The sequence below is a fragment of the Rhagoletis zephyria genome, unplaced genomic scaffold, assembly GCF_001687245.7.
Source record: "Rhagoletis zephyria isolate East Lansing unplaced genomic scaffold, Rhagoletis_zephyria_1.1 Rzeph_scaffold_00438, whole genome shotgun sequence".
Taxonomy (NCBI): domain Eukaryota; kingdom Metazoa; phylum Arthropoda; class Insecta; order Diptera; family Tephritidae; genus Rhagoletis; species Rhagoletis zephyria.
The window spans coordinates 30,454-46,546 of record NW_016157522.1 but is presented as its reverse complement, the minus strand read 5'-3'; the positions used below and the strand labels follow the sequence as shown (position 1 = coordinate 46,546).

Genomic DNA, 16,093 nt, shown 5'->3' with positions numbered 1-16,093 from the left:
TTTGTTTCCTAGCTGAACTATGGGAGGGTTGCCACCTGTTTAAAAACTCATATTAGGTAAGAGAAATATGTATCAGCATATGGGTGCCAAACTAAAGGGGTTTCAGAAAGTAGTATTTTGGAAATATTTTGAAGAGGGTTGCCACCTGCTTGAAATGTTGAATTTAGTTTACTTATACACAAGTTATACGAAATATCAAAATATGGATGTTAAGCAAAAGAGTGTTAAAAATTCTTTAGTTTGAGCGCTAAGAATATTTATGAGGTATTGGAAGAGGGTTGCTACCTATTTAAAAAAGTTAAATTCAACTTATTTTATTAGTTAAATGAATTATTAAAATATGGATACAATAGAAGGGAGTTTGAAATTTTTTTTCTGAACTGTATTTAGCGGGGTTGCCACGTATTTGAAAATTAAAATTTCACTTAATTCATCAGTGAATTAAAATATGTACCGCAGTGTCCGGCGAAGGAGGGTTAACAACGATTAAGCTGAACAAATTTTTGGAGAGGGCTGCCGCCTGTTTGAATGTTCAATATAATAAAGTTTTATTTTTTTAATTAAGAACTTTTTTCATCGGAATAGTGATTTGAAATTCGATGAAAACAAAAGCATGCACTGTGCCAGACTGCTCTTCACTGAGAAACGGTTTCACGATTTTGATAAAATATGGCACACGGATCTCTTATAGCTCTGTCTAACATCTGGAATATTTTATAAGTTCGTGAAATTCAAATTTGGGCGTTTTAAAGCAGAACAAAATGTGTATACGTATAGGACGTTTGAATGTGTTTGTAACTTTTTCGCATGGAATTTGCGTACCCAGCAACGAATGGAATGCATCCCGCATCGATGCCTCAAAAGTGACAAATTTTCTCCTTCTGCCTGGAAACCGCCTGGAAAATATATAGAAACATCCTGTCAAAATGTTTGACAGGGTGTTTAAAGTGATATAGAAAAAGACTAAAGATATTAAAAAAAAAACTTAAAAATTGACAAAATATGCATTGAATTAAATGAATTACCGAAGATTTTGTGACCGGAAAATTTTATTACCAAAAAATGTTACCACTTCTTGTCACCGCGATTCTAGGTACATTGGTAATGCAGTGAAAATATTCAGCAATTCGGCTATAAAGATTTGTGGAAATTCCTGTATTGCATATTTCACGGGGCAATATTTTGATACTAGCTTATGAGATGGTAACCAAATTTACCGGTTACAAGAGAGTACAGAATGCAAAAAAGGTTTAAAAATTGACATACACTTTAATTACCGATTAAAAAATTTATGCTACCAGCGCAGAATAGACCTGTTAATAGAACTTTTCATGCTGATTTTGTCAGAGTCTGCTTAAAATTTTTTTCATATTTTTCATACATATTAAGTGTAACCCTGTAGCACATAGAATCATCTAATTCTTTTTTACTTGTAATGCAGCAGAAGGGCCACTTTAATGCGGGGTAGAAGCTGGAACAACTTTTTTGAGAAACTTTACCTCACCGCACTGCCTATCTTGCCTACAAACAGAGTTGTTCGGCTAACAGAAATTTTCCAGTGTGAAACCGACCAATGAGTCTTCAGTAGAAATATATTTTTCAATCACTCCAAAGCATTAAGATATAGAAAACAAAACGTTATAATGATTAATAAGTTAATACGGTTAAAACTGGATGAATGGTATTTTTTTTTTTAATTATTACAAGTGTATCTGCTTTAAAGTTATTATTATATACTACGGGTGTTCATCTGAGGTCGCAAACTGCCGATAAACGTGATCAAATTATAAATGTGTATAGAGTAAATAATTTTATCACGTTTATCGGCAGTTTATCACGTTACATGAATATCTCTACACTCAACAGGTATAAACAACCACAAACTAAATTTTTTTTTAATTATTTGTTTTATTACAATATCGTTCATGCATTAACCAAAAGTGCGATATTTTTTTTAATATTTAGTTTTGGTCGAGGCATGGATATTTTTATAAGAGAATAAAATAAAAAATTAGCTTGAAAACATTGCAAATATTAAAATAAAAAACAACACTCATCCTGTTTTGACCGCCAGTATAGGACGATCGGTTTGCTTTAAGCGGCTCAGAAGAATATTCCTGTCACCATCATACATAGCCATTCCGGGGGCGCAATACACAGACCTACTGGTCGCAATGCTTTATTCAACTATCTATGTATCTATCTACGTACCTAGCCAGTCCATACTATCGAAATTACGATCACAATTACCATTACTATTACCATTAACATTGTCTTTGTCATTACCTTAACTAATACTTTTACCATTCGCATTACCATAACCAATACTATTACCGATACCATTACCATTGCCATTGCTCTTACCATTACCATTGTTATTGCCACTAACCATTACTATTGCCGTTAACCATTACGATTACCATTACCATTACCGTTGCAAATATTATTACTTTCAGTATTACCGTTACCATTGTTATTACCGTTCTCATTACCACTGCTATTACCATTACCAGAAATTAATGCAAATTAACGCAGCTCTGAAACTCACCAGCCGCTTGAATAAAAACCATCCGATCACTTACCACTGACTAACTTAAAGGAATTTAAACAAGAAAAACACGCCATCTTGTTTTTTTTTTGTGTTCCGCTGTTGAGAGCTTCACGGTTTTTCAAACTTTATTTAAATTCATAATTTTTCACATATTTCTGAACATTCTGATGTTTCTAATTTCAAAAAACTACAACTATTTTCTACAATTTATGAATAAATATTTAAGTAATTATGTACGAGTGTAATAATTTACTTAAATATGCGATTAATTATTATTTTTAATTATAAGCATGAATTTCGTATGATTTTATACGATATTGAAACTAAAATTAAAACTAAAATTAAAATGCGGACGATGCACTGGACGAGTTGTTGTTTGCCATGCCACACCGTTGCCGCTGCCAGATGACTACAGATAGAAGACAAGTGACCCTTTAAGGGTGAGAGAACCGTTACTAACCTAATTGGTGTAATTTATTATTAATTTCGATTACAATTAGACTGTCACTAAAGCTATTTACAAGACTACGCGTGTGATTATAAATTTTTTAATTTTAATTTGAAGCGAATCGCAACAAATATAATACACTTTAATTTAAATATCGTTCTGCAGCTTTTTATAAGATTTTATATTTAATTCCTTTTTTGCCTAAGCATTTGCAGCAGACAACAGAGTCAGCGCCAAAAACTATTGTTTGTTTTTTTTGGCAATTGGCCTTTGCCATCTGCACGCCAAGGATTTACAAAGAATGCACCTCCTTTTTTACGCTTAATTTCTTTTTGTTTTTCTTAGTGTATTAAGTATCTAGTTGGCTATTCGCCTTTTTGTTCACCGCAAGCAGCTAAGGATACTGAACGAATGAACAGCTCGCTAGCATACTCGTAGCCTTTCTGATTGGCCAGCTTAGTCGCCGACGATTTTGACGTCACTTCCGCATCCTTTGTGTTGCTTGCAGCCAATGAGCGAAGTGCCAATTGTCGTTTCGTTGTTAAGAGCCTACGCTCTCACACCCTTCGGTACGCTCTCTGGCGCACTCACACTCTCGTAAACACGGGCTAATCTCAGCGAGTGGCTATCACACACAGCCAACACTACTCTCCTGCCGTCGCCAATTCACACAGCACGCGCAAGGAATACACATTTCAAAAGGCAATAGCGCCACAGCTATGCCCGACACCCAGGCGTATGAGTGACATGGCTTACTTACATATATAGTTACTAAATATTACGCTACTTACTTACACTCTTTCTCTTCTTCTCTCATCTACTCTTCTACGCCACTCATCAACACAAGTCACGTGAGTGCAAGGCATAGCCAAGGAACTTTTTAAGTATTTCGTATCTTTTGCCGAGTGAAATGCATTTCCGGTGGTGTGCGATTCGGGAGGATGAGAGTGTGTGTTGGGTGCGGCACCAAGCGACACTGTCGCACGCCATTGGTAGGTCACTGGCCAGTGACGTTGACGAATGTTTGCTTTTGGCAGCAGCATGGTAATTGCCAATTGGTGAGATTTTATTGTTGGATGTAGGTTGAGTTGTGGTGTTTTGAGTGAGGCTTTCATCTACAGGTTGCCCAGTTTTGTTGTTGTTTAACTGAGGAGGCGTTGCTGCGACTGCAATGAGATAATAAAAGAAAATGAAAGTTATATAAGTTTATACGATTATATGTATAAGTTTTGTATAGCTTAAATATGCATTTTTGTATCTGTAAATATAATACTACTAGCCTTTTCCCGCGGCACCACCCTCGTGGTAACCTAATGCTATCAAATTGTGCAGAAAAAACTATAAATGATTTCACAGAAAATAATTTTTCGCTTCGAATAAAAACGAATTTTCATTTGACAAATTTCATTTAAAGATAGTCGGAGTGAAATATCTGCAACTGAGCCACGCAGGCGAGATGACAAATGTTACTCATACGCCATGTGCGAGTACGTTCGATATAGATCCGCCATTTTGAATTTTTGAAATCTGATTTCCGATTCGTAATCCGCGACCTTAAGAACTCTCGCTCGATTGGGTACGCTATTTAGAATTTTTCTAACCTGACTTCAGATTCGTAATTAACGACTTCAAAAATCTTCGAGGAAAATGGTTTAACTGTGTACTACAACTCAGTAGCACCCATGTTCGAGCCCCGATCCGAGCGATTCTTAAAACCCAGTTTTATTATAAATTTTATTAAATTTTATATAACTTTATTATATTTTCTTTTATTATATCATGTGTTTTTTATCATATTATATCTTAATTTATTTAATTTTATTTTTGTTTTTATTTTATTTTATTTTTTTTTTTTTATTTTTTTTTTTTTATTGTTTCTCCTTTACGGGTTCACATCAAGTATTTGTTGGTATACAACAAAATACTTAACACTATTGATTATAAAGTATAAGAGAAATATAGTCTACAGATTGGTTACAAACGGATATTGGCAATACTACACAGTTGCAAGTTTTTCTGTTTCTTAATGCTAATTTATATTCAGAAATTTACGAACTATCGACGTTGTATCACAGATATCACAGATTTTTGTATGGCCCTTCGCTTTTCTACCATGTTGAGTTTTTCCAGGCTGGTGTTCAATGATTTCGGAATAACTCCTGTTGTCGAAATTATAACTGGAATCACCTCTACTTCTTCTAATTTCCACAAATCCTTGATCTCGTATGCTAAGCTGTGGTATTTTTTGTATTTCTCCATATAACAATTTTGAAGGTTGTGATTATTTAGTACGCCTATATCTATGAGGAACGCTTGATTCACTTCTTTTTCGACCACTCTTATATCCGGTCTGTTGTGTATCTGCATTGGATGGTCCATCAAAAGTGATCGGTCCCAATATAGCTTGCTCATTCTGTCTTCAATTACAGCGTCTGGAGTGTGTAATTGCTTAATGTCTACCATCCCTCGACCTCCCTGTCGACGTGGCAAGTAGAGACGTTCTACTGCCGATTTTGGGTGATGCATGCCATACTTTGTCAACAATGTCCTTGTTGCTCTCTTGACGTTATTTTATTCTATTTTATTTATTTTAATTATTTATTTATTTTTTTTTTGTATTAATTTCAGGTTATTCTAAGACCTTAATTTTAATTAAAAAGTTACAAAGTGACGCCGTCTGACTCATTCAAGCTTTTTCAATTTGAAAAGAGAAATTGTTTTCGTTTTATGTTTCGACGTCCATTTGTGCGGACCGCTCTATAAATTATGTATGCGACTATACATACGTACATGTATATAAAAGTTTTATTTTTTGACTATTTGTACTATTTTAACGATTACATGCATAGTTAAAGTAACTAAAAATGGTAAATATATTGCAGACAAACGAAATTGCGAAGTCGAAGGTTTTCCTAATTTTAATAACTTATTCTTTATTTGAAACTACTAAAAACAAGATTAAAAATGATCATAATTGAGAAAAATTACAAGTGGATTTTCGTTTAGAATTTTCACCATGGAAATGAGAAAATTTTGGAAAATGCATAGCACCATCGGATATTCCGTACAAAAATCTATAGAAATCATAGTTTTCGAATTATTTTTTGAAATTTGCTGTCTGCTTTGCATCTAGTCGAAAAATCACTTATTTTGCACCGCTCAGCGCGCTTGCGACATTTGACTTGAATTGCGCTATGTGTGTATATGAGCGGAAAAATTTTTACAATCAATCTGAAATTTACAACAGTTTTTATTATTTTCTCCACTCCGACAACATTCTTTTCCAAAATTTCAAAACAAAATAGTCTCTTTCGGTCATTACATCAGAAAGAATATTCAATTCCGAGTAAAACTAGGTACAATTTATAAAAATTAAAATAGGCAATTTCGGAAATTATGAATTTTTCTAGGTTTTTTCCAAAATCACTTCAATGTAGTTCCACAGAAAAATTTAATCGGTTAGATTGGATTCGTTTTAAAGTTTCACAAGCACGTACAGGAAAATTTGAAAATGTTTCTTTAAAAAATTTACCTAATTTTACTCGGAATTAAACATTCTATTAGAAGTAATGACTAAAAGAGACTATTTTTTCTTAAATATTTGGCAAAAATTTTGTAAAAGTGGGAAAAATAATAAAAATTGCAGTAAATTTCAGATTTATTCCAAAAATTTTCCACATATTTACAATGCGCTTAAACAACTTATTATTTCTTTAAAACGGACAAATATTCTTCTTTTTAAGTCCCTATAAAATCTTAAAATCGGTTAAAAAATAACCGAGCTAAAAATTGTTTAGCTCAGCTGTTCGACCTGTGCTACGACACCTAACAAGTTCATGCAAATTTTTTTTTATTTTGTACCGTGTTATGTTCACACGCAAGTTCATTACGCACTCTACTATCTACACGTAAACAATAATCCATCAGCAAAGTTTGTAATGTATTAATGTAGTACACACTATTTACTCAAATAAAGGATTCAATAAATAAATGGTTCACGCATTTGACACAATTCAACGCTTGCCAAAACCGTCGCACAAAATCATGTAAACGATTCTAGAGGGGTTCATCGGTTTGAAACAATTCACCAGAAAGGGGAACAAAATGTGGCACAACATTTTTCATTGCTTGTTGTTGTGTGCTGACTTTGGAGCTATGTATGCGTTCGAATAAATTCCTTGGCAATGTTTCCCTTGGGGTGCTTCCCCAAAAAAGTGACGCTTGCCAATTTTTTCATGAAGCGAGTGAGTGTTGGATTGGTGCGGGCGCAGCAGTTGGCCAACGCTCGAATAGAATTAATTTTGGCATTGAATTTGTGAAGTGCGTAAACAATTGGAAATTGGCAAGTGAAATATAAATAAAAAATGCCGGAGTGAATGAATGAACGTACGAGTGTAGACATGAGTGCATGCGTGAGATATAGAGATGCGTGTGCACGTGCTTGAAAAGCGTGATTTCAGTTTATTTTTTTATTTTTTTTTTATTGATGTACTTTTCTGTAGTTAGTATATTTGCTAATACATACATACTTAAAAACTAAATACCTTATGATTTAGGAAAAAACTAAAGCAATTAACACCTTACCTTACACTCACCTCAAATTACTTTACTTCAACACAGTTCATCTCACCCCAGCTCATCTCAATTCACCTTTACTCTTCTCATCTTACCTTAACTCACCCTAACTCAACTCACTTTAACCCACCTCACATCAGCTCACCTAACCTAACCTTATCTTAGGCTGCGTTTCACCAGATTCATTTAAGTGAAAATTGCTTTAATTTTTAAATTTTTAGTTTCACCAATCAATATTAATTTGTTTTTAATTTTGATTTAAGTCACCCACGCTGTTCACTGAAATAAAAATTAAATCAGAATAACCACACTCAGATCTCTTGCAAGTTTAATCAGCTGATCAATCTACACACACCACAATATTCTGTATCAGCTGTTTACTTTTATATATACCATCTCTGGTTTTACCACCACATTTAGCACGGTGCTGCCATATTTTCACTCACTTAAATAAGGAGCTTATTGACACTAAAGAAAATTAAATTGAGAATTAAATAAAAATTTAAATTAAAGTTAATTTCGACTTAAATGAGTTTGGCGAATCGCACAGCCTTAGCTCAGCCAACCAAATCACAGATAAATTTCATTCCTGAAACTCCCGAAATAGTCCAGAAAATTCCAATACAATCGCGAAAATCGATAAGTGGTCCCAAGGACCCCAAATTGTTTTGGAAATTCCAAGGTAGTCCCAAAACTCCCGATATAGTCCCGAAAATTCCGAAATAGCCCCGAGAGTCCTGAAAATCCTGCATTAATTTCTCAAATCCCAAAATAGTCCTGAAAATCTGGCAACTTTGGTAGAACTACAAACTATCATCATACTCGGTATTTAGTAACATCCAATATGCATACTTAAGTAAATACTACTTTGGTATTTACTAGAAGATAACAACCGCAATACTTTAATACGTAGTTTAAATAAATACAATTTTGTCCATCACTGCCCAGCAGCCTAGGAGGCAAATAAATATATGTATGTAAAATCAGTGTTTCGATTCTTTGTTTCTGATGCAGTTGTTTAGATTTTCCGCTCCTTTTTTTTATAGATTTAACTGTGTTATCCAAATTTATTTATTTTTCTTTTAAAAACGAAAAATTGATGTCACATTGTGGACATAGGCTAAAGATCGCGATCAACGCGATGAGCCAACGTTCCATTCTAAGAGCACCCGGAAGCTTATTGTGAGTCGTTTTCTATAATTGCCGCAGTAAGGTTTAATTCGGAATTGTATAAAAATAGGTCGTATTCTCTGCGCCTCGACATTGTCACGGGAAGGGGCTTACTTACCACTTACAATCTAGCCTAATGTGAACGAATTAATTTCACGCAGGGTATGGAAGAATAGAGCAAGCCTTAATCGTACTACTCATTACCGAAGACATTTCGCACACATAAAGCGATGCCAAAGAACATCGCCTATCCATAACCTAATAAACAATTATTCACATCCGTTTGCAATAAATTTAACCGCAACATGCAACCTAAACGCCTCGTAGCGTACAAGTGCATTTAACCGTTCTGCATTTTACTGCTCAACTCAAGTCCTTGCCGAAAGCTTTTGTAGTAAATTTACAAGCAGTTAGTAGATGACTTATGGCACACCGTGTAGCTCGATTACATAATCGAAGCAAAAGAAGAAAGCAGCTTAATTTCATAACACAAACACAGGGGGAGCCAACCACACGACCTACGACAATATACACCCACAAAACATAACCTAAATTTGCTTCTTGCAAACGCCAATCTATCTATGAAAAAATTCCGTATGCGTAAAATTCGTAATAAATGCAAATGAAATGAATTGTTGAGAATAGCGTAGTGGAAAGGGGTGCAAAGGGGGCGGATAGCGACTGATTATGGGGTTTCGGCTACAAGCCAAAGTCGGCTAAGTTCTTGGCAAGCGGCAATAGTGCTGGCGCTTCTCTAGCAACCACTGGCAGACAGGCTGGGGCGTGTGCCTAAATGGGAAGATGTCCAGAAAAATTATTGGCAAAACTCCATGGATTTAAATTTATGATGCAAACGCATCACCTGTGTGTTTGTATGAATGAGTGCGTTTATGCGGAGGCCAGGTAACGGGGAATACCATTCAAACGCACGACAATTTGTGCAAAATGAAAATGGGCATCTTATAGTTTTTCAGAAAATTTTTGACATTAACTAAGCGGAACAGTAGATCAAAATTAATTAGACGTAAATTAGTAAGTTGACATAATTTTGCAGTTTTTACTTTAATTTAAAATATTTTAATTCACAAATATTTTGCTTGCAAAAGTGCTTTACTTTTGTTGTAAATTTTGTTGCGAGGTGTAAACTGAAGGCGGCTTCATCGTTCTAGTTCGGAACATTTTCTTCCGTGTGATTGTTGTTATATATTTCTATCTCTGTGAGAGAAACGCAACAACAACCACATGGAAGAAAAGTAAAGTGAACTAAAACGATGAATCCGCCTTGACTCAATAAAATTTCTTTTCCACTTCTTGAACGTCATTTTGTGTGAAATTTTTCGTTATAACTTTTCAGATTTTTAGGTTTTTCTTTTGCAGAAATATGTATTGCTACCTTAATTTAGAAAGGCCATATCTCCCATCGTCGGTGAAATGCAAAAATGTCGTAACTAACTAAAGTTTTTTATTGCATAGAACAAAGTGGAGACTTATAAGTGGATTTTGGATTTTTAATTAGTTACGATTTTTATATTTCAGCGATGATATGAGATAGGCCCTTTCTATATTGAGGTAACGGTATGTATCTTTCAACGCCGCTTTTTCGCAGAATATTTCCTTGCTGTTATGCAATTAAAATTTGTTCTTATAAATATCTAAAGATGCTAATTCACTTAAATTTTGTACGCAAACAAATGCTTGCGTTTTTTCACTCACATATACCTACATACATACATACAAATGCACTATTTTTATACACACGTACCCTGCAGTGAAAAGCCAAAGCAAATAGAAAAAATACTAGTTCATTAACTAGTATATGCTTACCAGTTCGACAATTTCGAAGAACTTAAGCGTGCAGCGATATCTGCCTTTAAATTGCCAAAACCAAAAATAAAACGCAAATAATTGCTTTTCTTACAAATGTTGGCTGTCGCGTCACATGAAGACTACTAGTTCTGGTTCTGAGATCGCAGGTTCGAGGCCGCTTGGAGGTGGTTACGATCTTTAAAGTTAAATCAATGTAAGTTAATATAATTATTTCAATTTAAATGTAAATAACAAATTTGAAAATCTAATTACATAGCAGAAAAAAACATAAATATGGGAAGAAATGTTTGTGCCATAAAATAAAGTAACTAAAAATATATCTTTTTTAATTTAAAAATTACAATAAAAACCCTAAATAAAAAAAAAATTATTAAAAAAATAAATAAATAAAATTTAATTTCATAATTATCCCTCCGCCAGAACTTGAACCTGGAACCTTAGGCATACCACGCGAGTACTTTGCTCTGTCGGTGGATGGATTGCCAGGCTATCTCATCAACTGGTACTAGTATTTCTATATGTATATTTCTATATATGTATAGCCTGACAATTGATATCTCGTAGGAAATCGCAATGTTAAAAATACCAGTCGCAAACATTGAAAAAGGAAAAAACGTTAACTAGTTGGGCAAAACCGGCAGAATTCTAGTTCACAACTAGTAGCTTTTCCTGCAGGGTATATACAATGTATTAACGTAAATACATATCTACATACATACATATGCGCACTATTTTCCGCAAGTCGTCACGGCTGTTTTGGTATTTTAACCTTAATTAAAAGCAAAGCATATTTAGATCAGTGTTGCCATTTTGGTTGAATTATATTAAATTTGGTAGTATATTTTTCTAAGTTTTAATTTTGGCAAATGCGACCAGTATAAGTCAAATTTTATTTTATTTATTCAAGACTAACAAATTTTAAATGAATACTTATGCAAACAGATTTATGTTGTCATACAAATAACACAGTGCAACAAATTTCAAGAAGTGGGCGGTGATTGGAATCGGACCAACCGCATTCGTTTAAGGTGGTCAAATGATGAAAAAGTACCAACAGACTGGTAATTTTTTTATAAATTTAAAATTGTAGATCCAAAAAAAGTGCTGCAAAATTAAAAATATTTTTTAGTAATTTCTAGATAAATTTGTGCCGTTGTATACCCCATTAAATTTTAGTAAAATAAAGTGCAAACTTCAAGTGGAAAAGAATTCACGTTGACATTTAATTTATTTCGTTGATGTGCTAAGCATTATCTTCCACATACATATGTGCATTAGGGCTAATCACTCTCCTTACAAAAAATAAATAATAATCGATACTATTTTTTCCATCGGATATATACAATTTAATATATTTTAAGACTTCCGCCAAAATATTTCGAAATTATATTTACCTCCCTGTTCTTACAAAGTCACAAAATTCAGCGCCTCACTATTGTGATTCCTACTGCGGTCGAAAATATGCCACAAAAATTAGATTTTAAGTGCTATGGAAATGTACACAAATTAAAATTTTTTTTTAGCGGCATATTTGTCGTAACAGCATACTTTGAAGCGCAGTAGAAATCACAAAAGATGTTTTTAAAAATATTTTTTTCTAAAAAATAATCGCGGTGATAGAAGAGCTAGAAAAGTGGAGTGGAATAGCAGTTCTGATTCTTTTTGGTGTTGAAAATAATTTCCACATTATTGTACTAAAATTAATACGCCATAAAATGGCATCCTTTATTTGTAATTTTTTTTAACTCATAAAAAAAATATTACTTTTGGAGATTTTTTTTACAATTTCAAAGCGATATAAAAATAAGTAAAGAGGTATAAGTTAGGGCAAAACTGAAATTTGAACTTTCATTTGGACTATTGGGACCACCAGTGAGTAGAATTCAGATAAAGAGAGCGTTTAAAAAATTCGCATTAAGAAAAATTTGTAGCATTCAATCATAATGCCTCCCTCCGAAAACTTCGCTGACTTCTGGGATAAAAACAGATTCAAATGATTTTAATTGGATTATAAAGCTTCCTCTTTCTTGGACTAGAGCTTTTCGGGCGAATCGATTCCAATTTTCATTGCGATTTAGGGAACCCTTCATGAATGGCTCATTCTGACAGATAAGAAACAAAATGTGGTGATTTTTCTTTGAAAATCGGCTTTGTTCGAAACGGTTGGAGTGGTCTTTAGCTTTTGATAGAATTTTGGTAGATTTGTTTATGCGGTAACACTGATTCACTGATTTAGATGCATACATATGTATATAAATATATATGTAAAATCGACGTTCAGTACGTTCAATTAGACACAAGCGCGATAATAGCTAAGACAAAACAACATTAAACAAATACACAAGTCAAGGAAGATATTTAGGTAGTTCAAAGTGACCGAATAGCGTGTGTTTTGCTTACCCTTCCGCAAAACCAAACTAGTTCAGAACTACTAGCAGAGCACTATTCCATTAGGCTAAGATACTGGTTATCACTTATCAACCACATCAATTTAACAATACCCGCGTAACATTAAAATTACCCATTTTCAAAAGTCTCGCCCTATCAAAAATTACATAGATGTGCAATTGTGGATTTGGCAGTGAACGCTTAAGTTCTAGTCGTTGGGCATGCTTTCATCAACGATCGATCATAGGCGGTCACTAGGTCGTCCTTGTTGTTCTTACTAGCCTAGGTTAGGTTAAGTTATTCTCTATAGGTGCTTAGTGATGGCAGAAGGAATAATAACTTTTTGATAAACTTAATTAATTTCTTATTAAAAGTAGAAATTAGCATTTATTCTGTAAATTTTTTTACAAATTGCCCTGTGAGAAAAATTTTTATTCAAGTTTTTCTTTTGAGATGACATTTTCAAATATCCTAATTTTGGCCTGATTAATCAATATACCTGATGCCAATTAAATGTATTATGTGCCACCAACCCAGAACGCAAGCCTTTACCATTTTTCGAATAGAAGAATTTATCCCGCATATCGTAGCCACCCGAGCCCCAATACTCACCCTTTAGCTACTTTGATAGCAGACTCTTCTCTCGTCTTCTTGAAATGCCCTCAAAATCAAGGAAAAGATGCAGTGGCTTAAATTTGGCTCGGTTGCAAAAGTAACAGAGATTATTTTACTAGATTTCGAACTTATGCAGTTGATTTTTGAATCCAAAGCTTCAATAAAAGCCTCAATCTCTACTTCGTCAGTTCGTTCTCTCATCCATGTTATCTCCTTCCTGAGGTCTTTTCTGGTCGTGTTTCTTAGAGTCTTAGCCTTAAACCGTTGCTACTCTGGATAAGCCGTCTGCTATCTCTTTCCCCTCTATTATCATGAGACCTGGTACTCAAAGTAGTCGGATGTCATTGTGTTCAGCAAAGAAGTTTAGTTTCTTAATGCCATCGGAGGCTAAGGAAGCTTTAAGCTCAAAGAATACGAGAGCACTGAGTGCCGCCTGATGGTCGCTAAGGAGTAGAATGCCCTGCTCTCATTACGGTTTTTAATTAGGTAAGATATAATCTTCAGAGTTACTAATGGTGTGTAGCTCCGCTTAATAAAAGCTTAATGATTATTCTCAAAAACAATGTAATATATGCATATAATACTAATATCTTACGCCCATCCTAGTGGGTTGCTTCTCAGAATATTTAAATTTATTTTTAGATGTTTCCTATTTTTTTTTTTTTTCATTTAATTGCTTGTAACAATGAAGGTTTAACTATCTCATGTGTTTCAATTAAAATTTTAAAAATACCAATGCTTGTGAAATAAATGGAAAATAGCGAAACTGACTTTAAATGATTTGCTTTTCGTGCAGATTTTGATGGGCATGAGCGCATGGTTGGTGGCAAATGTGAAAAGAAAGATTTTTAGAAATGTAAAATAAACAAAAATAGAAAAATAATTAGCTAAAAATATTTGTGATTGTTTTCAGCAAATTGACCAATGCGAAGGTGACAAATCAGCAGTGACGGCGAATAGGTAAATACTAAATGAGGCAAATGAGGAGGAAGATATGTGTGCATATGTACATATGTATGTAATTGTACATGGGGAAAAAAGCTCATACATAAATGAGGTAGATTCGTGTGCATACATGCATATATGTATGTGTGTTTATCGTACTATGTAATACGAGTATTATAGCCGTAGACCACATTCAGACAATTTTATCTAACTTTCTGTTATATAGAAAAATTATCGTGAAAAATGGATTTTTGCTTTTTTCGGATGGCCAGTTTCGAAAATGGTATCAAAGGGTTAAAAATCAGGTTTAAACAAAATAGTAAGTATGTTTCTTGCTCTTTTACGCTAAAACGTCTAAACCAAAGACGTTTTAAAGAAATATATATTTTAAGAGGGTTGCCACCTGTTTATAAATTCATAATCATTTTAACTTACAAGCTGAATATTTTAGTATGGGTATTAAACGAGAGAGGTTTAAAAAGTTTTACTTCGAAAATATTTTTAAGAGGGTTGCCATCTATATAGAAATTCAGAATTATTGCAATTATAAAATTATTTTAAATATTTTAATATAGATATAAATCAAACGATAGAAGATTAAAAAGCTTCGTTTCCCAAATCGTTCTGAAAGGGTTTCCATATGTTTGTAAATTCAAAATCAGTTTAATTAGCAAGTTAAGCGAAATATTTATTCTAATATGGGTGTCAAACCTGAGAGGTTTAAAAAAGTCTTATTACGAAAATATTCCTTACGAACTTTTTTAGACAAGCTTAAAAACTTTTACAAATCGAATTCCAGACCCCTACCATTTTTTTTCTAATTTAGATATTGCCCGACCAAGGATCGAATCCAGGCCCCACGGAGTGGTAGACGCACACATATACATGTATGTATGTATTCCTAAAAGTTTCGAAAGACTTATAAAACTTTCATAATATAAATAAATTAAATTTTACGAATTCTGTCAATGTTATTGTGGCTTATTTTACTTTTTTTTATTTTATTTTATTTTATTTTTAATATTTTTTTTATTTCTATTGAGCTTTTTAAATGTAATTCTAAAAGATTCGACAAGAAACCAAAACAATTTATGGAATTTTAAAAATTTTCGAAAAATCCGCAAATTTTTTAATCTGAAAAAAAAACCGAAAATTTTCAATTGGCATTATAAAATTCCTAGAAGTAACGAATAATTCCGAAAAGTGTCAATAGACTTCAAAAAGTTCCCAAAATTTCAGGTGATATCTCATAAAAATCCTGAAAAGCCACTTAGTTACCGATTACGCTCAAAATACTCCGAAAAAGTACAGAGAAGGACCTCTAAACTTCCTCCTATATGATGCCGAAAATCTGTAGTACATTTCTATAGTTTTATATAATTTGCTGATTTCATTTCAAAATTTGAAAAAAAACAAAGAAATACAGTAATATGTATAATCTGTGTACTTAAGCCGCTCGATGTCGTAATTCTTTTTCAGCTACCTGTTTTGGTCACCCTCAAGGCCTTTCTTTCACATCTCACTCTTCACTTTTCAGCTGCGAGCGTCATCGACTCAGACAATGACAGAGAATG

The 16,093-nt window shown here is 33.5% G+C and overlaps 1 protein-coding gene and 1 long non-coding RNA gene across 3 annotated transcripts in view; one reads left to right on the top strand and one right to left on the bottom strand.

Moving 5' to 3' along the window:
• The first annotated feature begins 3,682 nt into the window (after positions 1 to 3,682).
• On the top strand, positions 3,683 to 16,075 carry LOC108359698 (uncharacterized). Its single transcript, XR_001846974.1, has 3 exons — positions 3,683 to 3,766; positions 12,467 to 12,469; positions 16,064 to 16,075. It is a non-coding gene; the product is annotated as an uncharacterized LOC108359698 (long non-coding RNA).
• Positions 3,758 to 16,093, bottom strand: part of LOC108359697 (uncharacterized) — a 33,214-nt gene continuing 20,878 nt past the window's right edge. For both annotated transcript variants that reach the window (XR_001846973.1, XM_017611673.1), the window contains exon 2: positions 3,758 to 4,165. Coding sequence is in view for 1 of the 2 variants with exons in the window: in XM_017611673.1 (XP_017467162.1) it covers positions 3,837 to 4,165 (329 nt within the window). In the remaining variant the exon portion in view is untranslated. The remainder of the gene's footprint in view (positions 4,166 to 16,093) is intronic.